Source organism: Lytechinus pictus, chromosome 1, assembly GCF_037042905.1.
Source record: "Lytechinus pictus isolate F3 Inbred chromosome 1, Lp3.0, whole genome shotgun sequence".
Classification (NCBI taxonomy): Eukaryota; Metazoa; Echinodermata; class Echinoidea; order Temnopleuroida; family Toxopneustidae; genus Lytechinus; species Lytechinus pictus.
The window spans coordinates 30692914-30720879 of NC_087245.1; the positions used below are offsets into that span (position 1 = coordinate 30692914).

The 27966-nt window shown below is 36.8% G+C and overlaps 2 protein-coding genes and 1 non-coding gene across 4 annotated transcripts; 1 reads left to right on the plus strand and 2 right to left on the minus strand.

Annotated features, from left to right (window-relative positions):
• Positions 1–711: 711 nt before the first annotated feature.
• Positions 712–10542, minus strand: LOC129277146 (protein argonaute-2-like). 2 transcript variants are annotated; one of them, XR_008586168.2, is made up of 5 exons: positions 10455–10542; positions 6130–6706; positions 5503–5687; positions 4484–4665; positions 712–2845 (listed from the first exon to the last, which is right to left on the minus strand). XR_008586168.2 is itself a non-coding variant. In XM_064100173.1 (4 exons), the coding sequence occupies exons 2-4, from the start codon at positions 6142–6144 to the stop codon at positions 4572–4574; spliced, it is 297 nt and encodes a 98-aa protein (XP_063956243.1). In that variant the 5' UTR covers positions 6145–6706; positions 10455–10542; the 3' UTR covers positions 4484–4571. The 2 variants fall into 2 exon arrangements, 1 of the variants encoding a protein (XP_063956243.1); XM_064100173.1 differs by lacking the exon at positions 712–2845 and having other exon boundaries at positions 5503–5690.
• Positions 10543–13311: 2769 nt separating this feature from the next.
• Positions 13312–13382, minus strand: TRNAG-GCC (transfer RNA glycine (anticodon GCC)). Its single transcript has one exon. It is a non-coding gene; the product is annotated as a tRNA-Gly (tRNA).
• A 5951-nt stretch (positions 13383–19333) lies between these two features.
• On the plus strand, positions 19334–27603 carry LOC129265597 (caveolin-1-like). Its single transcript, XM_064104232.1, has 3 exons — positions 19334–19627; positions 21052–21132; positions 27337–27603. The coding sequence occupies exons 1-3, from the start codon at positions 19334–19336 to the stop codon at positions 27562–27564; spliced, it is 603 nt and encodes a 200-aa protein (XP_063960302.1). The 3' UTR covers positions 27565–27603.
• The last annotated feature ends 363 nt before the right edge of the window (positions 27604–27966 follow it).

Here is a 27966-nt window from a genome sequence, read left to right on the forward strand (position 1 = left end):
ATTTGTCAGGCATTGACTATTTGACTTCATAATTCTGATTCAATAAGATTAAAACAGAGAGGCTATACAGGGACGTGCCCCTTATAATCACCTGAACTAGTACAGTGGGTAAACTATTGACAAATATTTGTGTGAAATTTTTACATATAGGTTCGCTTCTAATATAAATTGAAATTGTACATTTTAGGCTGTATCTATTAAACTATAATTGATGTGTCGATGACTAATTCAATAGAAAAGTAGAATTTCATATAAAAATTTAGTAAAAATTCCTTGGAATATTTTCATTGACCTAAGCAACACTGTTGAATCACCAGACCACAGTATAGGCCTACTAACAAGCTTTAGAACTCCAGCAACAGGGCACCTCTGTCAAAGTCTGGAAATGAGAAACTGTATATCTTGATCCCTGTATTTTCCACTATTGACCCTGGCTTAAAAGTGACTGGTCAGAAATTGCATTGATCAATTTGCTAATAGTTAATAACCATTACATTAAAGCTTTATGGAATATAGACTTGTGCTTTCAATTTTTGGTTAGCCTTTCTGTTCACTGACCCCAAACCCAAAATAACCTTTGATATTGGTCTAGTTACCTGAAATTACAAAAAAGTAAATTTGTCAATCTTGTATAATTTTTCTCATTTGAGCTCTAGATAACTGGTCCCATTTAGCTCTTTGATCACAAATGAACCCTAAGATCTTTTTTCCACATCTAAAGTTTTTCTTGTACGTAAAGATATAAACATAATAAATTCTACAAATAAATCTTCAAGTTAAATTACACACACTTTGCAGCACTCACTGGAGTTCTTAGCTATATCCCGACGAGGCCTGGTGCTCTCGTGCTTGCTGCCCCGTTCACCGACAATTTAAGGGACAAGCCCGGTCAGCTCACTACTCACAGGAGCTCTAGCAAATGAGGACAACAGCTCCCCAACAGGACGCCAATCAGACCAGTGAGTGATGACAAAACAATGTTTAGATGTGAACAATAAACAAGAATAGTTATTTTCTAATAAACCAGGGTATGGTTTGAGAGGCATAGCTAATGAGCAGGTGACAATCAATAAATTTGGCACACATATCGCCTAAGATGTCCTCTATAAGACGATAATCCAATTTCTGAAATTGACATATAATAAATAGCTAATTAATTATGCTAATTTATGTTACAATAAAAGATTTGTTCTCATATTAAATGGGGCAAATTTTGTGAAGTGACTGGGGAAGATGATTCCACAACTTGGCCACAGCATGTGAGAAGGACCTATCACCCCATTAATACTGATACAGGGAATTTTCATCAAATTTTTGTAGGGGTGAGACATGTCTTAAATGTAATATGGAGCCATCCTGTAAATAGCCCGATGGACGAGTAATACTAGTTTAAAATGGGATCTTTGAAGAGAACATAGCACTGATGTGATAGACGACATTCTAGATGTTAAAATAAGGAATCTACTGGAGCTTGAAAAGATTGTATTCTGCTTTGCTAATATCTGTCTAGGAATTCCCAAAATAATTATATTACCATAATTTGAATGAGATGAAATTAATGCATGGAGTAGTTGTTCACATGCGCTTTGAGCCAAGAGTTTGCACATGAATTCAATGGATTTGCAGCACTGACTTTGAAATACTTGTTACGCTAGGATAATCATAAACATACAGTCCTAGAGAATATGAAGCAATGTAAAAATTTGATTGTTGCAAAACTTGTTGATTTCAGTAGTAGAATTTGAGGATGGATTGCGATTACAATTTTCACAGTTCATGCATCAAATTTTTGTAAGGGATTTAGTTTAATTCTTCTCATATTCTGCCCATAAACATGCAATGTACTGTAAGTATACCTGCAAGGAAGTATACCTGGACCTATAATGTTGTTTTTAGTAACCAGTAACGACATTAAAGTCCTATGAAAAAAAATCATTATGTATGCCAATGATACTGAAATTGTTTGATAAATAAAAATGAAGAGAAAATTATTAAATGATTGCTAGGCCTAATCAAATAGGTTGAAATTTAATAAAACAAAATAAATGGTATTCTGTGCATTTGAAACACCCTTTATCTCTAATTTAGCGACTGATAAAATTCTTATAAGCTTTCTTGGTGTAATTATTTACAGAAAATATCAGTATACATGTAATATTCATGGAAAAACAAGGGCATTGTGTAAAAATTTGCGGGGGGGGGGGGGGGGGGTGCTGAACAATTCTACGACAAGTAGATCCAGGGTAAAAAACCAGAGATAAAACGCAATCGTGAAAAACTCTGGAAAACCTTTGGACCCACTTTTGCAGAATTGTCAACACAAAAAATGAACAAAAATACTTCATCAAGAGAAAGTTGCAACGCTCTATAAATTTAACTAAAATAATGTACAAGCCTAATTACCACACCATCTTCAAAATAATTGCAAATCATTTCCAACCTTAGCACAAATAATTATTTACTTCTAGTAATAATGCCTTACATAGTAAAAGCATCCATCAATGAACACATAATTCATATTCAATAAACCGTCACCAAATAAATAATAGCTTGGACCTGCTGTTTGGAGCTACATAAAGCCTTCATCAAACACAGTAAAAAATACACATTTTTTCATTGAAAAAAGCATTAACATCAGAGAGAGGGAGAGAGAGTGAGAGAGAGTTTAGTCCATACTTGGCATCACATAAATACCAATAACTGTTCACATCGCAGTCCCCTTGTAGAGGATGATTCCAAGATCGGTGCCACATCCTTGTCTCTGGTAGACTCTCTGTGCATTCTGCTTGAAAAAGCTGGGCATCAGATAAGGGTGTGTATCCATGTTGTACACTGAGTGGCATGACTGCAGGTGAAAAGTGAAAGAAAGCAAATGATATCATTCTCCCAACAGTTTCTTTTTCAAATACATTCATCTTAATACTATATACATAGGAAACAACTTAAAGTTTGCGCTGGGAACAAGTAGATTCGCGAACCATGAGTCTCGCCTGATTTCGCGATCAATAAAATATGCAATATGATCTTTTGACCCCCAGTTAATCATCCTCATAAACGCATACATGTGTTATTACCCAAGGATCATTTGCACCAAGTGATCATAATTGATGCAAAAATAAAGAAATGAGAGCAAGTTGAACCAAAACTTCAACATTGTTGTAACAGACTAAACAAACCAACAGTTTAACAGTCTAACAGACTGGTCAAAAGACCAACTGACTAACAGGAAAACTGATCAATAGATCTCTGCCGAACTTTGTTCAGGCAAGACAAAAATGCAATCCTGGGCACCTGTAACGTAAAGCTTAGCGATTGAATGTGGAATCTGATTCTACGATTCATTATATTAATTATAGATCATCAAATGTAACAAAATATGTGATAAATACCCTTGCCTATGCCATTACCATGGTAATGTAGTTTCCAACACATTTAGAAAGTGAATCTTGCATGTCTTTACACCCAGATTAGTATTTGTTCCAACTTTCATGAGCACTGGCTAAAATTGGGGAAGTAGTTTGATCCATGATGAGTTTTCCTGGATTTTTGGCAATATGTGATTACCATGGCAACAAAATTCCTGACAAATGCAGAAACGCCAGAAAGTGTGTCTTGCACATCTTTATCTCAAGACCCATGTGTACACAAAATTTCATGAGCATACTTAATAACATGAAGCAGTTCAATCCATACATGTATTTTTACACATTAATTGTTGTAATATGCTGTTACCATGGCAATGCAATAGGTATTTCCCATCTTTGCCCCAAGACCAATGTGTGAGCCAAATTTCAAAAGAATTTGTTAAATACTAATTACGGAGTTCAAACCGCAAAATTTTAACCTAATTAATCCCAATGAATGCAATAATGTGCCGAATGAGTACTCCATGAAAAAAAAGACATCCAGTATAATTATTATTATATTTTGTTCATGAGACCATGTAATATGCCTTCAGCAACAACAATGCACACCAAGTTGCCTGTATGGGGAATCTGTCAAATACCCTCTTATAACGCATGCAGTTCATGCTTACTATGCACTTTTAAGTTAGTACAAATGCCCTTACAAGGTGCATCCCAATTAAAACAAACTGAGAATTATTGATGATTTATCATAACTTGATCTCAAAGATCTATAATAAATGACTCATCATTTTAAAGCTTTATAGTCTTTTTATTCATCTTTCATCCATGCTTCAAGTGAGCAAAATTTGAAAAAAATGATACCAAGAAGTCACTGATTGGATGGTATTTGAATTTTCAAAAGAAAATCACATGACTAAACACATGTAACAGGCGTCAATTTGTTTTATTCACGCGCCCGATACACGCTAAATTAGGCTTAATTTATAAGGAAATCTGCATAGACCATGGATTCAACCGTGGGTTTTCAAAACCCCCTTTGTGAATTTGGGCCTTTAGCTTTTTAACCATTTTTTTTTTCAGGGACACTTAATAATCATACATACTGCGCAACTTACCACAGGTAGCACATTTCTATGCATCTTCCTGACTTTTGACCTGAATTTGTGTAGTTCATCTTCCAGCAGAGAACAGATTCTTCAGTATCTAGCCCCAAATTGCATGCTCCCAGTTGGGCGACTTCTGCCAGATGTATCTTTGATTCCAGGTCCTTGCTCTAATGAATGGGACTCTGTGCTTTCTGCGGATAGGAACAGAGTTTACGTTATGTAATTAAAATGATGAGCTAAAACTTGTCATTTTAAGTCTATAGACTTAATTGCATGTTCAGAGAGTAGAAAACATGTAGTTTATCAAGGGCTTCTATGAAGGCTCTTACAGAACATGTTGTCTTTTCAACCATTCTTAAATTACATCATTTACCACTTTCTATTTATCTATATTTTTTCTTACTTTAATTAGCACTGGAAGTAAAGCCTGAGTAATATATATGTAGTCTGCAATAGAATAGGCAACTAGACCATGGATGCTTTATAAATCAGGGGAAACTTACATGACCCAAGAGCCCTAGAAAGCTTAAAAAGAGCATCTGAAGTTCCCATAGGCCCGTATTCTGAAGTCAGGTTTAACTTAGACCATGGTCTAACTCTGTGCTAAAATTATTGAATGCCAAACATGTCAAAATTTTCCTTACATTGCATATTTCTTATGCTTACTGTGCTCTTTCCTAACTCGTGAATGGAGTAGAAAGTTATCTTATTTATCTTTCCAAAACAGGTACGAGTGATTTGAGCGAAAAATAAGCTGTTCTACATTTATATTATATTGTTAGAGATTCATGCCACTATTGGCTGTCCATAGTTAAACCACAACTTTAAACCAGAGTTTAAAATAAACCTGACTTCAGAATATGGGCCTTACGGTCCAATGTAAACTGTAATACAATGCAGCAAAGTGTGGCTCAAAAGTAGCCCCATAAACCTCTAATTTTCTGCCTGTTATAAATGCTATATTGCATCATCATTATATTCAAATAAATATGAAATTGAATAGCAAAACATATGTATTTCTACATTACCTAAGAGAAGGTGAATGTCTCATTCTAACATCCAGAGCTTGCACAGCATCGTGTGGTATATTGACTACTTCTCCTTTCAAGGCAGACTCTGGCAGGGCCATACTAACTTTGCCTTCAAACTTAATGGAAGCTTTGAACATCCCGTCTTTCCCTTCTCCTGGTAAGGTCACATCTAGTTCCAACTGCTGCTAGTTCAGAGAGACAACAATAATGAAGATTATTCTTTCTGAATATAGCTAAACAAATGTGGTTATACATCAAACAATAATTTCATTAAAAAAGTTTTTAAAATCAAGATTTTATTTGTTAACATTTAATTGAAGACCTATATCTGGCACATTTACCCAAACCTACATGTAAATGTAACTTGGTGTTATCATGAAATCTGATTACATTAAAGATCACTAACACCAGGGGTGTGAGTGGTCACAAATAAAAAGATCTGAAAAAAGCTGAAGAGTGTTGAAAAAGTCTGAAATAAAAGAGCTCCGATACTTTTTGTACAGAGGAAGGCCAAAAATATGCACATGTGGGGCAGTGTATTATTACTGTTTGGAAAATTCCCCTTCATCTCACTGGATTGTCCAGCTTATTTGACTAATTTCTCAGTAATCAAACTTTTCCTACCAGAGCTTTCTTCATTTGGACTAGTTGAGAGAAGGCTTCGCATCAGTCGCCTTTTCCGCCGCAACTACAGGAGACTTCTTCAGTACGATGTGAACACAAGCTTGGAATTCCTTGTCCCTTCCACTCCTCGAATCCTTGACAGCTTCCGCTTCAAAATGGCTTCCTTGTCCCTCATGGTGAAACCTGCCGAGGTGGATGGCTCAAGGGGCAGAGATCGGTGCACCTAGGGCAGGCCTGCTAGGGGTTTGTGAACTTGCAGGCGGTGCAGTGGAGTGGATACAGGGGATATGCTCCGAGAGGCATGGCTCAGAGGGATGTGGTTCTCAAGATAATCCAACCAGGTCAACGAGTAGCAAGGACTGGAACGCATGAATGACTCAAGTTTCGGTGGAAGTGTAATAAAATTGCTCTTGACCAACCGGTCATTTTCCGAGGTTAGAATGGTATGGGTCTCTTCCATGTTGTCAGGTTCCAGCTCTTTATGCAGAAATATTTGTTTCTTGCTTTTGCACCAAACTTGTCATTACTTTCATGGAGATGCTACCTGCAAACTCACTTTTGATGGCCGTCTTATTATCTACAAATTTTAAAAGAAAAACATAGCAAAGAAGGAAAAATCAATAAATATTAATGATCTCCTACTTTCCCAACCCCCACAATTCCATCAAAACACATGTATGTATTCATGAGTTTATTGGTATATTAATGGCTTGACATTCTTGAATAGGGCCAGGGGTCCATCCTGTTATGTTTTTTAATTTTTTGTATTTTTTTTTCTTTTATATACATGTATATGTTCAAAGAAAAATTCTTTAAAGCATTATTTGACTAGCCATCCCCAAACCAACAATAAGTCGCAAGGGAAGACTTCTCTGGAAATAGCAAAAACGGTAATTTGGCCTCCGAAAAGCAAAAGTTAGAAACTAAGCTTATCTGAAAGAACAATTTCTCTTCTTCATACTGTAAAAATTTCAACTTGTACAGTAGGCCTGTTTCAGGTAGGCCTACACATGTACACGCCCGATCAAGTCTGTGCACGTGTGTGGAATTCCATGACCATGTACACGATACTCTAGAATGGGGCGTACTAAAGCCAGGTAGCATAAGGTTTTAGTCTTCCTTGGACAAGGGCTGATGTTTCGCTGAAGAAATGCACTGATAGAGCTGGCTTTCTTGGTAATTGCTTTAACATGATGAGTCCAGTTTAGGTTGCTCTTGAGATGGACACCTACATGTAGATACTTAGCTGTGTCATGTTATGTTCTTATGGAAATGTTTATTCTGTCATTATTTTTATTTTTATTCCATCTCTGGGTGTCTCCAAGAGAAGAAGCACAATGCACATGTGCGTTCCATGACGTATGACATATTTTCTATTCATGAATTCAGAGCCCAAAGTTGGGCACAAACGAGCTTCAAATTGATAGAAAAAAATATCAAACATAACTTTCTCTCTTTTGTAATGTAAAATGTTATTATATGGTGATATAACAATATTGAAAAGAGTTTCTGCATGTTGACAATGTTCGAGAATCAATACTGTCGTGATAATCTTTTTTTTTAGACAAGAGCACTCACATCGATCATGATGTGATGTCCATCATTAAAGATTTAAACGAAATACAAATGTTTCACATCAAGCTCTAAATTCATATTAATGATTATCATATGCAAATTATTGTTAAATATTACAATTAAATAATGTTCTATGGTCATGATATTAATATTGTTCATGAAAGCAAGGTTTATTTTACGTTGATCGTGTCAATTTTCTAGTTTGATTAAAGCACAGTACCGGCATGCGCGATCAATGGCAATAACTTCTATACATGAATTCATCATCTCAGCAAGATCGAGCAGATGAGTAAGACTTGAACTCTGATTGAAATAAACTTCAAATTAATGTTGAGTAGGCATCATAATTACACAGTCGGTTTCATTTTTGGGGGAATATAAATCAAGTAAGCAGTAGTCAAGTTAGACATTACGGGCGATTCCACACTAGAACTTCAAAAATATCATAAATTTCAACATGCTTTCAATAAGTCATTAGTAGTGTAATATTTTTCTATGATACCTAAATTTTATGAAAATTATGGGTTTTAACCAACAGTGAAGTCAGATATATATTTTTTGGGGGGAAACAATGGCATTTTCAATTTTCAATAATTTTGCTAAATAAATAGTAAAGTACAAACACTGCCTGAAACGATTATCGGTAATAAAGCACGAGAAGATTGAAAATATTGCGGGTCAATGGAATAATGTATCATTGATGGTTCCAAATAATATCTACAACATTTCCACGATCCATAATAGGGGCAGCCCTGATTTTTCTGAACCCATTTTTGACAATGTCCCGTACGACACATGAAAATGCAAAAGTTTTTGCTACAATCTTATTTTTGATGATGCAATTTCACGATATCAGTTTCTCTATCTTTGACCCATGGGTGATCGATTTATCCCATAAGGATCTAATTACTGCCCTTCATTTTTCAATAATTGTCCTATTAAAAGTTGTCCCGTACGACACACAATATATACTGCATTTAATTGCAGGATTTGGATTCAGAAACTATAAATAGTAGGCCTATTTTAATTTAAGTAATTGATTTGACATAAAGTGAACTGAAAAAGTACTTTATTTATCGACATAGAACATGAAATAGGTGATTCTAACCATTTTAATTGACTTCATGTAGGCTTATTCTTTTGTGAATCCCTTCAGCTAAACTGGTGATTTTCAGTGGTCAGAGCAGGTTAATTTCTTTGTCATTGAGCATGAAAAGAAAACATTAATGATTGATTCACCCTAGCCTGGAAGATGACTTCCTCTTGCATGCTAATGTGAAATTATTATAAGATGTAAAAAAAAATATTCACTTATCAATCATCTATGTGGACTTTCCTTGATGATCACTAAATTTTTTATATACAGTATTGAAACTCCTTACTTTTTTAAGTTGTGAAAAAAAATCTGGAAAATAAGACAAACCATGTTGTTCAAAAAAATATCTGGAAAATAATACAAATCATATGGTTTCATGAAATGCAGAAAGGATTGAAAAAGTAGAATCGCATTTCTTTAGAAAAAAATATTTTGTGGAATTTCAAGTGACAGTTGTGACATATCATGTACATTGTATATATACATTTTATATGAAAAATCATAACATTTTTGCCCCATAATTTACACAAACAGTTTCATTCTTTCCTAGCTTTCTTTTCTGATACTTTCTCTCTGTTGATTTCTCTTACTTTCCTTCTTTTTTAACTTTCCTTTTTTTATTTCCTTCATTCTCTCTTTCTTTTTCCTTAAACTTTTCTTTGCTTCCTACTCCTATTATTTTTTCTTTTTTTCATTTTCTCTTCCCTCCCTTCATCTTTTCTTTCATTCTTTTTCTTTTTTCCTTTCTTATTCTTTTCCCTAATTATTCATTCTTTCCCTTCCTTCCTTTTAACCTTTCTGCTTTATCATCTTTCTTTCTTTCAAAGAATGAAGGAAACATTTCTTTCCTTCAGTATTTTTCTTCCTCCCATTTTCTTACTTTCTTTTTTCCTTTCTCTCCTTTATCTTGTTCACACATTCATTCATCTTCCCTTCCTTTCTTTTTCTTTCCTCTTTCTTGTTTTTATTCATTTCAAAGAATGACAGAAACCCTTTTTCTTTCTTTTATTTTCTTTCATCCGATCTTTTATTATAACTTTATTTTTTCCCCTTCATTTTCTTTTCTTCGTTTCCCCCTTATTTTAATTTTGTTTTTCTTTCCTCTCCATTCATCTCTTTTCTTTCTCTCCTTCATTCTTTCATTCGCCCTTCCTTTCATTTTCTTTTCTGACATATTGTGTAGCCCTCTTTGTTTTTTCATTAGTGGCTCGGTCAAACCGGCTTGGCCTTGGTCGATCCGCTTGTGCATCGTGCTTTGTCCCGTATTTCATTTTGTGAAATCTGGTCACCCTGATACCAATTCAATTTGAAATGACCACCCTGAGAAAATTACGTATGATATTCATTTCCATTTATTTCAGCTGTCTGAATAAACAATGGCTTCTATTCACATAACGAGCGCATTCATCTTTTTATTCACCACACAGGCACTTACGCAGAGCCTCCGAGACTCGAGAGCGCCAGGCCTTTGCCCGGGCGCAGCCCGTGTGCTCTCTGGCCGGGTTACGATTACAAATTATACAATGGCACAAGTCCCGTCCACAGTCACTAGAAATTATCAAATTATCATACTTAAATCTCATGAAAATACAAGGAAAAGCTTATTTAAACAAAATAAATATTTGAATTTAAGATTAAATGCTCATTTACTCACATCATCGGGACTGTTTGCAAAATTTAGACAAAAATCGATGGCATCGTCGGACAGGATCCTAACTAAATATTAACACTGAAAATTCACTAAGCCAAAAGCGCCCTCAACTGGTACGGTCAATGCATCGAAATCTCCGCCTGCGCTGCGCCTGTACTGTACTGTGACGTCAGTCTCCAAATAATTGAACAGAATAGGACGAGAAAATATTACAAGATAAAAGAACAATCAAAGATAGCCCAAAATAAGTTTAGGTGAAGAAGGAAAGAACCCCCCCCCAAAAAAAAAGGGGGGGGGGACAATGCCAGGGGCGGATCCAGCTTTCGCCAATAGGGGGGGCCGAAAAATATTTTCATCAACATTTTTCTCGATTGGCCGCTATAATCTGATTTTTTTTTTTTTGGGGGGGGGGTTCAGGGGGTAGTCCTAACTAGAGACTGAAGTTTTAAGTATATGTTAGTTTTTATTGTTATAAACAAGATAAGGTATATCATGTGGTCTTAATATATAATGCGAGCGCGAAGCGCGAGCTCAAATTCTTTGATATTTTATGTCCTTAGACCTAAAGATTCTGAGGAGAATTTATAATCATGAAAAAGTATCCAACTAAACAATGCGAGCGCGAAGCGCGAGCCGAAATTTTATCATAGTAACGTGAAAAGGGAATCAATTAGGATTGTTTTTAGTGATTAATGAAGAGGATACAAGTATCACCAATTAAATAATGAGAGTGCGAAGCGCGAGCTCAAAATTTTTGATATTCCGACCTGAAAACTGGACAGTCTAAGCGCGTTTTTATTTAAATACAGAAAAAGCTGTGTGTCTCAAACAATTAAATGCGAGCGCGAAGCACAAGCTCAATTTTTTTTATATACTGACATGATAAAGGAGCATTTTGACAAATTTTGGTAAGAATTTCCAAAGAGGATAGGTAACTCACAAATCAAACAATGCGAGCGCGCAGCGCGAGCTGAAAATTTTGATATAAACAATTTGTGTAAAATAAACAAAGTAATTAAAGCTTGATGTGCGAGCTAAAATATTGTGTGCAAATTGATTTCAGATCTGGATATATAAGTGTCATTTAATCCTCTTGAATGGGATTCATTGGCACAGGCAATGCGAGCGCGAAGCGCGAGCGAAATTTTTTATATAAAGTTCTTTTTCCAATTCTTCCCCTCACCCTTTTTTTCTTTCCTTTCGGGGTCGGGCCGGCCGTTACGAGGTTGTAAATTACACATCCTGGGTATGATACCTCTTTCCTACTTTTCTTTAGTGTTTTTCCTATAGTACACTTTTTCTGCAGGTTGTCAAAAAATAGGGGGGGCCGGGGCCGTTACGAGGTTGTAAATTACACATCCTGGGTATGATACCTCTTTCCTACTTTTCTTTAGTGTTTTTCCTATAGTACACTTTTTCTGCAGGTTGTCAAAAAATAGGGGGGGCCGGGGCCGGCTCGGCCCCCTCCTGGATCCGCGCCTGAATGCAATTCAAAGAAGATAAGCGATTGATTTGTGTTTTATTACAATAGTCTCTCATATAAAAGGAGAGCGCCGTAACTGAAACCATAAACCAGGGAAGGGGACCATGAAATATTTGTTATCAAATAAAACAGTAATCATCAACTGATTTTCAAATTACGGTGATTTCGGACCAATAATTCATTACAGATAATCTCAGCAGGTTTCGAAATTATTATGCTTTATTATATCGTGCTTATACAGGGGCCGCGGAACGGTTTTCAAAGTGGGGGGGGGGGGGGCTGACCATGCAAAAAATCACAATCATGTGGTCATTTTTACGATTTTGTACATGGTTTTGGAAAAAAGTGGGGGGGGGGGGCTGAAGCCCCCCCAGCCCCCCCCCCCCCGCTTCCGCGGCCCCTGTTATATATCAGCCTGAATTAAGTGACAGGAAGGTTGTAGTTCTGTTATAAAACTTTAAAAGATCGATGAGTTTCTTGAATTCCAGATTAAGAATTCGACTTTTTTTTCTTTTTTTATTTGCAGAGGAGAATGACACAGTCGGCTTGTCTCTTATTTGGTCGAGATTGCCATGTTAGGGGAAAATATGTTACCGTGGTCCTAATAACTAAAAGGGGGAAATAAACACCACCAAAAAGCATGGAAAGAGAGACTCTAGATTTTTAGTCAGTTTACCATTTTAATCATCATGCAGAAAAAACTCCGTATTGGCCTGCGTTTTTGCCGGCGATCGGATAATAATTAAAGGTCAAGTCCACCCCAGATAAATGTTGATTTGAATCAAGAGAGAAAAATCAAACAAGCATAATGCTAAAAATTTCATCGAAATCGGATGTAAAATAAGAAAGTTATGACATTTGGAAGTTTCGCCTATTTTTCAAAAACAGTTCTATTCACAAATCAGTGACATGCAAATGAGAGAGTCGATGATGTCCATCACTCACTATTTCTTTTGTTTTTCATTGTTTGAATCATACAATATTTCATATTTTACCGATTTGACATTAAGGACCAACTTAACCGAACCATAAAATGTTATAAAAATGGTAATGCCACATGTTCAGGGAGGAATACAATTTTGTTTCATATGAAAATGAGGAGAAAATTAGAATATTTCATATTTCAAAAGAAATAGTGAGTGATGTTATCAGTTCCCTTATTTGCGTACCGACCAGGATGTGCATATAACTTTTTTTGTGAAATTAAGAGAATCTTAAAAATGTCATAACTTTCTTATTTTACATCCGATTTTGATGAAATTTTCAGTTTTATGCTTGTTGGATTTTTCTCTTTTTCTTCGAATCAACTTTTTTGTTGAGGTGGACTTGTCCTTTAATTAAGAAAATCATACTTATTATATCAAAGTAAAAAGAAGATGCACTGGCCGGGAATCGAACCCGGGCCACCCGCGTGGCAGGCGAGAATTCTACCACTGAACCACCAGTGCGCACGTATCGAAACTCGTAAATTGATGTTTTTAGATTAGGCCGAATTATATCTTAATTCCCACCGTCAAGTGATTTATTTACAAATTAACTCAACCGCCCAAAGTTTAGCTCATTTGTTGATGCCCTCTACGTTCGTTGGATAGCATAAAAAGAAGAAAGGAAGTGACGTCATATTGTCTTGGAAACGGTTACGATTTATAGGCATAAAAGCAGAATTTTGGCGTTTAGTACTCCTAACATTACTTCGAATATCAAATAAGATAAAACTGCTTGTTAGATAAACTTTCTTGTTCGGACTTTAATATTTATGCAAGACGCGGTATTTTTCAATTTTTGGTTGCATTTGATCGTAGAGTGCAATTTTTGGTCGCCTTTGATCGTAAAGTGCCCGACGGGGTTCAACGACGGCCTTGTGAAATACGGACTCGATGATCAGGGGGAAAGAGGGGGAATACCTTACACGTCATTCACAATGCTACTTGAAGTACGCATAAAACAACAGCTGGAACCAAAAAGCATAACCATGCTCACACCTGAACATGTGAATAGAAGTTCTTGTGCGTTGTAACAATAGTCATAATAATTAATATCCATATCGCCTGGGGTAGACAATAATCTTTCGGCAAGACATTGTCAACTCTAGTCATGGCAACCGTATAAACATTTCAAGAGATCTTTAGGGGGTCTTTGGGGGCACATGCAGTCATATTGAGAAAAATTGAACCAATATAGCGGTAACTTATTAGCACTTTAGGGATAAATTGACGCTTATTACGTAGGTAAGTCGAGAATATTTTTCGATTTTGAGAATTTTATATAATATTACATGTAATGTCATCCAAACTTAAGCCATGCAATTTCCAGCGAAGTTGAAAGTGGGGGGGGGGGGGGGTCAGAGAAAAAAAAGAAATTTCCTCTTTTAAAACGGATATTTTTTGCATATCTACCCACCACGAAATGACATTAAGCATAAACTTACAGATTTCGTTTTTACATGAAGTAGCTGTGTGTCTCGTGGTAATGTAAAATTGGCAAAACCTTTCCGAAGGAGATTTCTTAATAAAGAGTATTTACATACTAAGCTATAAATTCCGCGAGCGAGCGAGATGTTTGGAGAAAAAAAATCTTAAATCGTAGAACTTTCTTCATGGTCTATTCTGGCGCTAATTACAACTCTGATTTATAGGCACAGTGGCGTAAATAAGGGGGCACGTGCCCCCCCCCCCCCCCCCCCCATCGGCTGGCTCCCCTCCACCCAAAAAAAAAAAACCGGGGAAAAGGGAGAAAAAGAGGGAGAAAAGAAGGAAAACGTAGTGGGAAAGAAGAAATTATTGTTCATTATAATGTTATATTATATTATAATTACGTTATATTTTATCACATAAGAAACATGTTTTTCATAACTTTAACGAGATATATAATCCTGTTGTACTAAAACCTCCCGTTTTCAAGTCAATATACACCAAATATTCATCGCACTTCGAGTTATTATTGTTTTATGCAGTGACATATGCTTCTTTTTCATGACTACTTTAAGTGATTGCCCCGTCTAAGGTCTCAGTATATAAAACATTCATAAAACATATAAACACATCCTGTCCGTGCTTACGTTCGCATTAGTGGATTGGTGAGATATTTCTGCTCTTCATAAATTCCTAAAATCAGTCCTTAATATGTCCCTTTTTTTATCTGAATATCAAATATTTTCAGCTCGCACTTCGCGCTCGCATCAATTGGTTAGTGAAATACGTATGGTCTTAGTGAATTCCTACAAACAAGCCTTAGAATGCTCCTCTTCAGATCTGAATTTCCTACATTTTCAGCTCGCGCTTCGCGCTCGCAATAATTGACGTGAGGTGCGCATGATAATCATGATTACAATGACTACAAAAAGTGTTTCATGTGTTTAGGTGTAATTCTAACATAATCAGCAAGCGCTTGGCACTAGCATTAGATGACTGTGGTGAGATATGTATACTTTTAATGGATTCCTTAAAAATAGTCCTTAAAATATTTATCCTTTTTTGGGTCAATATATACACAAATTTTAGCTCGCGCTCGCATCATTTGGTTAGTGAAATACATATGATCTTCGTGAATTCCTACAAACAAGCCTTAAAATGCCCCTCTTCTGGTCTGAATTTCCTAAATTTTCAGCTCGCGCTTCGCGCTCGCAATATTTGATTGGTGAGATGCGTATGTTAATCATGATTACAATGACTACAAGTGCTTCATGTGTTTAGATGTAATTCTAACAAAATCAGCAAGCGCTTGGCACTAGCATTAGATGACTGTGGTGAGATTTGTATACTCTTAAAGGATTCCTTACATATTACAGTCCTTAAAATGTCCCTGTTTTAGGTCAATATATACAAAACTTTCAGCTCGCGCTTCGCGCTGGCATCGTTTGTTTAGGGAGACAGGTACGTATCATTACCAAAAAAATGCTTATGATGTCCCTTTGTAGGTCTGAATATCAAAAGTTTTCAGCTCGCGCTTCACGCTCACATTATTTGATCATTGAGATACATATACTCCGTTTAATGGCACTGTCCTTAAATGTCAATATTATGTCAGTATACGTGGCACCTGAGCGCGCTTCGCGCGCTCACTAAATGACTCAATTTTTTTTTTTTTTTTTTTTTTTTTTTATAGAAACGAACAGGGGCATTTATCATAAGTAAATAAGGGCATGTTCAAACGGGGTACGGGGCACTTAATCAAAAGTGAAAAGGGACACACTGCAGAAGGAAAAAAAATCACAATGAAAAAGAAAAGGAGCTTATAAACTCATTTCGAAAGGGATTAAAAGATGCGATTGCAGAAGGGAATTAAACGCTTTAGGCCCGTATTCTGAAGTCAGGTGTAACTTAGACCATGGCCTAACTCTGTACTTAAATTATGGGAAGCCAAATGTCTCAAAAAATTTATTAAGTTGTGCATTTCTTATGTTTACTGTGCTCTTTCCTGAATCATCGATGGTGAAGACGATCACTCTATTTATACTTCCTAGACAATTATGAATGATTTGAGAGCCAATTGAGCTGAATTATGATATCTCTATTGTTTGGTGATTATGTAACAATTGGCTGTCCATACTTAAACCACAAGTTTAAACCTGAGCTTAAGTTAAACCTGACTTCAGAATACGGGCCTAAAAAAAGGAAAACAGTCGCTGATCTTGGAATGAAAAGAGCGGTTTAAAAAGGGTAATTCATCTTATGTGAGAATGTGTACAGAAGGCAAAGGGGCAATTTTTATTACACAAAACGGGTCATTCTAAGATAAAAAGGGACACTGAATATGTTGGTAAGGGGGTATTTTTTTAGGTAAAAGGGGCAATTTGTGAATATTTATTTATTTCATTCACCATAAAGCATGAGTACATGAAAATGAGAATATCATAAAGAATTTAAGGTAAACAGAAAGGACAAATACAATTACATAACAAACAATTTTGGGGGGAATTGGGGACGACAACAGAACTAGAAGCCTTATAAACGCCGACCCCTTTGTACAAAAGTCAAAGCGAATGCATGGTATATGACATAATAAAAACAATAAACCATAAACAGATGGATGGGGGGAAATGAGAAAAGACATGCAAGCAAATAAAATATATTTAGAAACGTAGTAACTCAATCAACATAATGCAAACTCAAAAGATGAGACTTTAATTTTTTTATAACTTTTTGAAGAAGAGATATTTTTTTAATGTACAAGGATATTTTTCAAGACTATGGGGTCTTTAAAATAAGTTGATATTTTTGCAACATTTATTCTTATCTTGGATAAATGAAAATTTGTGGTAGTACAAAGATTATAATCATAAATGGTATTACCGAGAGAAAATGTAAAAAGCATATATGTTTTATCTCAGACTCTCAGTATAATTATCATTTGGAACACACACATGTAAACATGTAAAAGTGACAATATTGAAAGTATTTGTGTCATATATTCAAGTGAATTAAAGTAAAAAGAAAATTAAAAAAATGTGAAAGGCACTGTAAATCATATTATATCATACAATGGCGTAACAGGCGGGGGGGGGGGGGCATGGGGACAAGCTGCCCCCACCCCCCCCCCCCCCACTGGCAGATTTCACCAGGAAAATAAAAAACGGGAAAAGAGAAACGAGGGAAAGATAGAAAGGGAAAGGGGAAGAAAAAAGAAAGAGAAGAAAGGGAAAAGGGAAGGGACAAAATCAAAAGAAAGGGAAAACATAATAGGGAAAATGGAAGGAAAGCGGGAAAAGGAAGGAAAGAAGAACATGCAAGGAAGTACAAAATATAGTACATTAGCATGATAAGCAAGAGAGGTATATAAAATCAAAAGATATATGACCCAATGCATGGCACGGGCAAGAATGGCGGGAAAATGAAAAGGGGAAAAGAAACGGGAAATGAAGGTAGAGCCAAAATCTAAATTTGAAAATCAGAATATGAAGAAAAGGGACAAGAAAAAAGAGAAGAACTTAATAACACGACCTGGCTGCTGATGATTAAAAAATATAAAGAACGGGAAGAAAGGTGGATGGCGTCTGTTTTTTATAAGCTTGCTAAATTTTATGCAATAATGGTCGCAATCAGGACAAAAAAAATCCTTAGCCAAGGGTTAGTTATATCCCCCTATAATCATGTCCTAACCTAAGTAAAGCTTTACGCTGGCTAGATTTACCGTAAAAAGCCTCTTAATGTTTACTTTGGCTAAATTTTAGTAGGCCAAATTTTTCTGGCTCACTTTGCTCGCTGGCGACTTTTACAAAATTTTCCACGGCTATGTTGTGCTGCCTACTAAGATTTCGTTTATTATCCGCAATTGCGTTGAAGTTATGTGTTGTGTATGTACCCGCGATTTGATAAAACAGTGGTCATCTGCAATGTTTAAAAATATCACGAGTTTCCGGGGGCTCCGCCCCAGACCAGTGGCGGCACCAAGGGGAGGAGGCACGGGAGGCATTTACCCCTAGTTAGTTGGCCCCACCCCCGAAATTTTGAAAGATATAAAAATGTATAGAAAATGTTGTCATAAGCATCCTTACTATATAAAGCTGCAAAGTGCTTCAAAACAGCTTTTTCGCACTTTAAATTTTGAAAAAATAGTCATTCATCATGTTCATTCACTGTTAGCTCCCAACAATTTTTGCCACTAACATAAGTTTATCAGGTCATTACATAAAATTGAAAATAACGGTTGACTGAGATAAGTAAACTATCTGTTCACATGGGGCTTAAGAAATCCAATGTTCAAGTCAATATGCTTCTCGCGATTAGAGTTTTCGTTATTCGTTTTAGCGAGATACACATCCTAATTCATAATTTTCATTTTAAAAATTTCAGCTCGCGCTATGCGCTCGCATCAATTATTTAATTAGAGAGCCATCCAGTTAATGATTACAAAAATGCTTAGAACGTTCAGTTATCTTCTCAGGATATCAAAAAATTTCAGCTCGCGCTTCGCGCTCGCATTACTCATTAAGTGAGATATCATCTTCATGACCCAATACAAACAGCTGGTCCCTTTTCAAGTCAGTAGGGTCTACATTTAAAAAAAATTAGCTCGCGCTTCTCACTCGATTTTGAGAAATATGCAAAATATTTGTGTGTTGCCCCCCCCCCCCCGCCCAAATGTTTTTTTACCTCCCTTAGGCTAAAAATCCACATATTTTACTTGCTGGCCCCCAAAAGTTCTACAACCGAGAACAAAAAAGAAAAGATGAAAGAAAATCAACTTTATCAACAACGCGCCATGCTGTGGCCACTTATCAAGCTCGGGGCACAATCATTAAAAATACCATGAAATGACCGGGAAATGTTTGGCTCTTGCCCCCTCCCCCCTGGCCACCGACCCCTGTTACGCCCCTGTTATCATAACGAATTAGAATACGTTTCTTGTCTACACTTGATCTTAAGGACAGGAGGATTTACAGTGATTAAAAAAGAAAAACATGGATCATCAGGTTCATCCAGCGGAAACTGCTCCTGTGGGACAGAGACTATCAAGAGAAAGTCAACACTTGCAGCAAGAACACGTACCAGGGATGTCATCACAAATACATCTACCGCCGCTGCAACACGTAACACCACCGACACTGCTACAAGTTCAAGAACCAGCATCGCAACAAACAGAGATACCATTGCAACCATTACAAACGCCGAGATCGCAACAACAGTTGCCAAATGATGGCGGTGCCTCTGATCTAGCTGAGAAAATGATATACGCTTTCCCTGAACATGTTTCGGTATATATATAGGCCTATATTTTTTTTTATTCATCCTATGAAAGAAATGTTTTTCAATCAAATTTTGTTTGAAGTATCTCACAGAATGCTCTTTTGAAATTGCTCAATTATGAATTTACTGGGTGCATTTATTGATCAATGAGGTTTTTTTTTCTCCACTATATCTTCCGCAGCACCATGAAGTGAAATGTCAGTAGGGAGTTTCGCACACCGACGCAGAACAAAATACAACGCAGCCAATGCATTGGAAAAGCTCGTCAAATCACAAAAAAGTTTTTGTCAATGGTCGGTGAATCTCAACAGCAGTTTCGTCCTACGTTCCAGAGCTGATGGAAAATCGCAAATATGTTGTGTTGTTTGTCCAGAGTCACAGACGAAACTGCTGTTGTTTCGGTTACACTTCGTAATTCCGAAGGTTCGTAATTCCGAAGGTTCTTTATTCCGAAGGTTCGTAATTCCGAAACACGTAAATTGCCTATACCTCGATGTTCGTTAATCCGAAAACATAAAAGGGTTCGTTAATCCGAACATTTGTGGCGTTATTCCGAAGGTTCGTTATTCCGAAGGTTCGATAATCCGAAAACGAAATAAGGTTCGATGTTCCGAAGGTTCGATAATCCGAAAACGAAATAAGGTTTGTTGTTCCGAAGGTTCATTAATCCGAAAACGAAATAAGGTTCGTTGTTCCGAAGGTTCGTTAGTCCGAAAACGAAATCAGGTTTGTTAATCATTTCGTTTTCGGACTAACGAACCTTCGGAATTACGAACCTCGTTTTGTTTTCGGAATAACGAATCTTCGGAATTACGAACCTTCGGAAATACGAACCTTCGGAATAACGAACCTTCGGAATATCCGAACCTTCGGAATAACGAAGCTTCGGAATTACGAATGTATGCGGTTGTTTCGATTCACCAACCCTCGACAAAGACTCCGTTGTGATTTGACTTGCATTTTCAATAAATGTACTTCGTTGTAAAATTCATTCTGCGGCCACTGTGCGAAAATTCACTTTTTACTCGTTCAAGCGTATCAATATGAATATCTAGAGTTATTATTTACACAGATATACGATCGAGTGCATGGAATTGTTCACAATTTGATCAGATCATCAGCACATTCAAAATTGTGGATTTTAACAGTCAGGCAAATGGGAATCCGATTTCAGGGCAGTCTTGAGCATGAGAAGCCATTGTTCATTCAGACTTGAAAATAATCCGCTCATCTTGATCTTCCCTCAGCCTTTTTTCAAGTTTTTTAAAACTAATTTTTCCGATAATAATTGACAGTTATCATCTGTGGTCAAGTTTAAAATGTAAACTTTGCTTCCGGGACACTTGCTTCGAATGAGGGAAACAACTAAGAATTTTCAATTTCAGGTTTTTAATTTGATTTATTCTGGATATACATTCTCCTTCTTGTTCAGATCGGTTTCACTGACACATTCAAGGAGTCTGAGGATTTCAAAGGATTCGAATGTAACGGGTTAATCTATAAATACACTCACGTAAGTATCCATTTCTCCTCCCCTTCCCACTTTCATGGACTTATGAATTTATCCAATAAAATATCGTAAATAGTTTGAGATAGCAAAGGCAACATTCTTTTACCACAGCAAGCAACAGGGGCAGAGGAACGTGTGGTCCAGTGGTTAGAGCATTGGACTCATAATCGCAAGGTTGTGAGTTCGAATCCCCACTCTACCATCGTCTCCGCTTTGATAAAAAGGGCCGAGAGTAATATCTGTCGTCTATAAGGTCAGACACTTTGACTGATTAACCTAGACCCAAAATGTTTACTAGATTCATTTTATATGGAGAAAATGTGGTATTTATAATATCCCTTTGGAATGGTTGAAGTCTTGCCTTCGCAACAGAATAAAAAACTGTATATTGCCACGGTCTATTTTATCATCTTACCAAAATGTTACTATTGGAATCCCACAGGGAAGTGTTCTGGGTCATATGTGGTTCCTAATTATGATTAATGATATCTCTGAAAGTGTAAATGGCACATGTAACATATTTGTGGATGATGTTGTCATGTATAATACTGGTCCAAATATAACAACAATAAATTTGATATGCAAAATAATTTAGAAAATATAAAAAAGTGGTAAGACACTAATCATCTTACAATTAATGTTGATAAGACAAAAGTAATGATGCTCAAAAATAGATCCATGGATAAACTTCACTTATTCATTGATAAGCCAGTAGAACAAGTCAAAACTTCTATATATCTTAGTCGAAATAGACGAAAATCGGAAATGGAATTCAAACATTGCTTAATTGTCAAAAAATAGCTTAGGCCTATACGATTTTTTCACTTGGTAAATAACGACATATTCTAAATAAAAAGCTATTGAATATATTATACAAATCCAATATACAACCCTGTTTCGACTATGCAATATCAGTCTGGGGAATTAAAGTTGGCTCAAATGCACACTCAAAACTTAACAGACTTCAGAAACGAGCTGCCCGATATGTTACTGGAAATTTCGATCTTATGAATTATACATGTAGTGGGGAACAGATTGTTAAGGAGATTAAATGGACATCTGTTTAACAAAAAAGTGACTATTTTTAATCAAACTTAATGTATAAATGTATTCATGGACTGGCCCCATCTCGTTTATGTTATAATATTGAAATGGTTTGTGAAAGACATGGTGTTAGAACACGTAATTATAATGTTGTTCCGCCTAAACCCAATATTGAATGCTTAGTCAAAAAATCTTTTATGTTTTCGCCGTACGGGTCTGGAAAAATTTACCAGATTATGCAGTTTCAGGCTTTCAAAATAATTATCCTTTAAAAGATGTATTTCTAATGATAAAACGTCAATTTTCACCTCACGTTGGTTGTAATACACAATTATCATGAGCTCGATTTTTCGACCTGGTAAATAACCATGTATTTACAATTTTTACTTAAAAAGGCGCCGCTCGACCCGCACGCCGCACGCCATATACCTCATGCCAGAACCTGAATGTTGTGTCACAGCGCAAAAAAGCGAATGATCTCCAACAGACATAAGTCCTGTGTGCAGGGGCGTAGACAACGGGGGGGATGAGGGGGATGCATCCCCCCCACCTCACAAGGTGGGGGGGATGGCATGTACAATCATCCCCCCCAGGTTTTGGGGAATGATTTTTGGTTACTTAATAAGTCATAATGATGATAATAATAGTAATAATAATAATGATAACAATTATAATATTAATGATAATAATAATTATGATGATGATGATAATAATCCTCATCATTATTATAATTGTGTTTATTGTTATTAGCCGCATTCACACGGTGAAAGCCAATTCAGACGGTAAAAAAAAGAAAATCTTACAAGTATTTTGTGGTTATCTTGTGGTTTGGAAACCACAAGACAACCACAAGATTAATCGCGCATATTTTGCAGTGCGCGCAATCTCGTGGTGTGGAAACCAAAAGATAACCACGAGTTTTGCGTGTTCAAATGGGGCAAACCACGTGTTATAGGCATTATACATTGTGTGCAAAATGCATCAGCGCAATCTAAAACAGAATAGAAAATGAATGTGATACAACAGTATACATAATAATTCGTGACAGAGAGTACCATACTACTATCTTTATAACATATATAATTATGTATAATCATGAATTGTTCAACTTCATGCTCCCACTATATGACTATTGTTACACTAATACTGATATCAGGACTGACTGGTATACATTAGTTTGTTGTTAAGCTTGCAGCAGCTACATCTTTTCTGTATTGTTAACTATTTATTTATTTTTGTTTTATTTAAGATGCACTTTGTTTTGTATTCATTTAAAGTATGTTGATTGATGCATGAAGACATAAGTTTGAAATGTTTAAAGAAGTTTGTTTCATGTAAAGCGCAGTGTGAATTTACCCTGTCTTGAAATGCGAGATAAAAGAGTATTAAGCATTATTATTTGTATTAGTATTATTTTTTATTTGTATTATTATTATTATTATTATTATTATAAGACTGAGATCAAATAGAAGTAAATAATGCCCTAATTTGAAACGATGCAATGCCGTTATGGTTCCGATTTCTTCACAAACTTACAAAGCAGTATTGTTACTCCATGGATCATAGTGATACTGTTTATGTTTTTTGTATCTGTATGTTAATGAGCCGCCAGCCAATATCCATCTATGGATACTATGCCTGTTTCTTTGAGGTAAAAAAAAAGCATAGTATGTACGTATTCATTATGCTTTATAATGAACAGACATATTGTTATTTGTTTGTTGTTTATGTGTTCTATTCACAAATGGCCACAGAGGCTGTTTTCATTCATAACCACATACCCATATCAAGACAACAAAGACTATACCTGCGTGTACACAGTTGACATTGGTTTTTTTTTCTGAAGAGGTGTAACAGCAAAATTCACAGAGATAAATAAATACGTAGTGTGGTTCAATATGCAATACTATGTGTCAGTCCATTCTGTATTCGTATGCCACGGTGTGTAGATCTTGTCGATGTATGTCTGTCCATTCAATTAAGGCGTAGTATGTGTGTGGTGCGCGCACCCGTGTGTGTGTGTGGGGGGTGAGTATGTGTGTGTGTGCGTGCGCGCTTGTGTGTGTTATTTTACCTCATTAAGTATGCATCAGATTGCACGATTTCAAGTTCAAAATTGCAAAAGCTCCCTACCGTGGGAGGGGGGACAACCCCCTCCCACACCCTCCCCCCGCTCGGTCGCTTCGCTCCCTCGCTCGGGCGCTTCGCGCCCTCACTAGCGTTGGCAGCCCAGTCATCCCCCCCAGGTGCACGAACCTGTCTACGCCACTGCCTGTGTGACTCTGTATATATCAGTGGACCAATGTGTGGCAGTGGCGTAGCTACGGGGGGGGGGGGGGCCTGGGGGGCACGTGCCCCCCCCCCCCCCTGAAAAAATTGGCAGAGCAAAAAAAAAGAAAAAAGGGAGAAAGAAGAAAAGAAAAAAGGAAAAGAAGAAGAAAGACAGAAGCAAAAAAAGAAGAGGAAAATAAGAGGAGGAAGACGAGTGAATGAAATAATGTGAAGGGAAGACTTGCAAAAAAAAAAATATTTCATGTTACTATTATAAAACTTTTGCTTGCGCTTCGCGCCAGAATTGCATGTTCGATGAGATTCATATCTTGCTCAATAGGCTGATATGGAGCAAGTTTTGAAGTCAATATACAAAATATATGTTAGCTCGGACATCGAGCTTTCATCAATTTTTTTTTATTAACAAATTTAAGTGCTCTAGCTGTAAAATGTACATATCAGCAATTTTAAGCTCACGCTGCGTGGTCAAATTGTTTGATTTGCCAAGTTCCTATTGTCTACGTGTATTCCATAATGTTCCATTAAACAGATGTATTCAGACTGCCCAGATTCTAGGTCTAAATCTAAAACATGCGCGATAGCCTGCATGTTCTTTATATTATATTATATTAAATGTACTTAAATTATCCAGTTTCACATCAGAATATCAATAATTGTCTTCTTACGCTTCACGATCGCATTATTAATGATACCCAATTAACTATCCTATTTATGATTTACAAAATATGAAGAGTGTCCCGCTTTTAGGTCTAAAATCTCAATTTTATTCCTCTCGCGCTTCGCGCTCGCATCAATTTTTTAGTTACATACCTATTCCATTTATTAATACAAAAAGTGCTTAGAATGACAATTTTTTAGATCGGAATGTCAAAAAAATTTGCTCGCGCTTCGCGCTCGCATTATTGAAATATATACCGTCTTCGTGGGTAACTGTAAGCAGTCCTTAACAGGTCCCTTTTCGATAATGCTAGAACAGTTAATACAAATTTCTGCTCGCGTTTGGCGTTCGCAGTAACCATCTAGTTACATATGAATCTTGTTCAGGATCACACATAACATTGCCCAGAATATTAAATTTTCAGGACAAAATACATGAAAGTAACAACAACAAAAAATCGCTCGCGCTTCGCGCTCGCACTTTTTATAAGGCTTATGAGATTATTTCATGTTTATGTTGTTTTATAAGAATAAAACTAAGAATTGACTGATCGGGGGAAATATAGGTGACGATAATTTCGGGCCCCGTCCCCTATTGGCGAAAGTCGGATCCGCCCTTGTGACACATACACACACAACGGAAAAAATGGTGCCCCCCTGAAAAAGCAAGGACCCCCAGTGCCCCCCAGGAAAAATATTCTAGCTACGCCACTGATGTGTGGCCCCAGGAAGCGAGGATGCTATAGGCAGTATACACACCTGCAAATCAGGTTGAAAATTAGTAGAGCAAAAAATAAAATAAAATGAAATAAAAACAGTTATTGTTCCCAAATGACGGAGATTTGGGGAGCAATGACCCTTTTAATTCTTGTAAAATTTCAAAATCAAAATCTTTCCCAGGGCACTGGATCAATGTGAGTAGACCTAAGGACAGTAGAGAGTTTTCGCGACGGGGAATTTCAATCGGTTCCAGGTGAAACCAATTAGGCAACTGCATCTCAGTTGGTTCCAGTTGTTCCAATTTCCCTATTAAAACCAATTGAATCCAATTGGAGGCAACTGGTTTCAATTGGTTCCAGTTGAAACCAATTGGAGGCAACTGGTTCCAGTTGAAACCAATTAGTTTCAACTGGATCCAATTGGAACTTCCAGTTGGAATGAACTTAATTAGTTACAATTTAATTAACATTTGTACTAACTAGTGCTCATGCCAACACAGAAGCGTTGTTATATGTCTATTAATACCAGTAAAGGGCATAGATAAAATATAAACTCTCATACATATATAGTTATATGGAAGAGCTTCGAATATATGTACTAGTATTTGTATTTGATGTAATTTGGTAACAGTTAGTGGTGTACTAATTATCTTTTAATCTATTGTAATTACAATCTATAATATTTATGAACATGGTTTTCACTGCTTAGTATTAAAAACTTATCTTTAAAAAGTGTGGCACATGAGAATGAAAAGAAATGAATAGATACATTGTAAATGATGATAAATCACATAAAACGTCAATCTGTACATATTGGCAGATAATATGCAAATCAACTGGTTTCAATTGGATCCAGTTGGATAACTGGAAAAATTTCCAATTAGAAACCAATTGGAAGTTATTTCCAGTTACCCAACTGGATCCAGTTAGGATTTCCAGTTACCCAACTGGTTCCAGTTAGGATTTCCATTTACCCAACTGGTTCCAGTTAGGATTTCCATGAGTTACCCAACTGGTTCCAGTTAGAAGTCATTTCCAGTTGGAAGACATTTTCAGTAACTCAACTGGTTCCAGTTAGGATTTCCAGTTGCCCAACTGGTTCCAATTGGTTTCAATTGGAAATTGTTATATTCCAGTTAAAACCAATTGAAACCAATTGAAACCAATTGAAACCAATTGAAACCAGTTGGAAATCCAACTGGTTTCAATTGGATTTTGGTCCTGGGTTCTACAATGCAGCAAATGCGTTGTAAGTCAAATCTCAATAAAACTTTGTCGAGGGTCGGTGAATCGGAACTGCAGTTTTGTCAGTGACTCTAGACATGGACCTATTACGAATAGGTCCATGCTCTAGACAAACGGCGTATTTGCGCTCTTTCGTCAGTTCTGGAACGACGGACGAATTAAACTGTGGTTCCAATTCGCAGACATAAATAGTCTTTGGTCTATGGAATCGAATGATGTTTTCATTATTTTATTCTTGATTCTTTTCCAGTTGGTGTGTTACGGTTTCCTCGCCCTTGTCTTTACCCCGATGATTGCGTTTTTCTGGGCGTTATTTTTCGCATCGGTCAACCACGGGGTAGTGTGGTGCATCCAGCCTTGCTATAGGACGTTCTACATCGCCTGCAGGCTTTGCCATATGGTGTACAGGCCTTGTGTTCGACAATGCTTTGATCCGCTTAGCAAACGCGGTGTCAAGGCTCAGCTGACGTTGAATTGAATGAAGATGATGACAGGGGCCGCGGAACGGTTTTCAAAGTGGGAGGGCTGAGCCAAAAGTGGGGGGCTGACCATGCAAAAAATCACAATCCTTTGGTCATTTTTACGTTTTTGTACACGGTTTTGGAAAAAAGCGGGGGGGGGGGGAGGGGGGGGGGCTGAAGCCCCCCAGCCCCCCTCGCTTCCGCAGCCCCTGGATGACAGGCAATGCTTAGGGCCTTTTGTCATCGTATAGGCCCATCGCCCATCTCTCGATCTCGATCTCGAGAACCAAACAGAGCTTTATACATCAACAACCAGGGATCCGTTCCCTGGTCAAACCAATCCTTTCATTGAGTATCATAACAAAACCGAACGGCACGCATAGGCATACTGATTGAGATTTAGGGCTGCTATAGCTGCC

Bases quoted from the DNA above. Each gene is read 5' to 3' on its own strand.
- LOC129265597 (XM_064104232.1), top strand. From the start codon at position 19,334: ATGGATCATCAGGTTCATCCAGCGGAAACTGCTCCTGTGGGACAGAGA. The intron at 19,628-21,051 runs GTATATATATAG...CTTCTTGTTCAG, and splicing joins CTTTCCCTGAACATGTTTCG to ATCGGTTTCACTGACACATT. The intron at 21,133-27,336 runs GTAAGTATCCAT...ATTCTTTTCCAG, and splicing joins TAATCTATAAATACACTCAC to TTGGTGTGTTACGGTTTCCT.
- LOC129277146 (XM_064100173.1), bottom strand. The intron at 4,666-5,502 runs GTAATGTAGAAA...TCCTATCCGCAG, and splicing joins AGACATTCACCTTCTCTTAG to AAAGCACAGAGTCCCATTCA.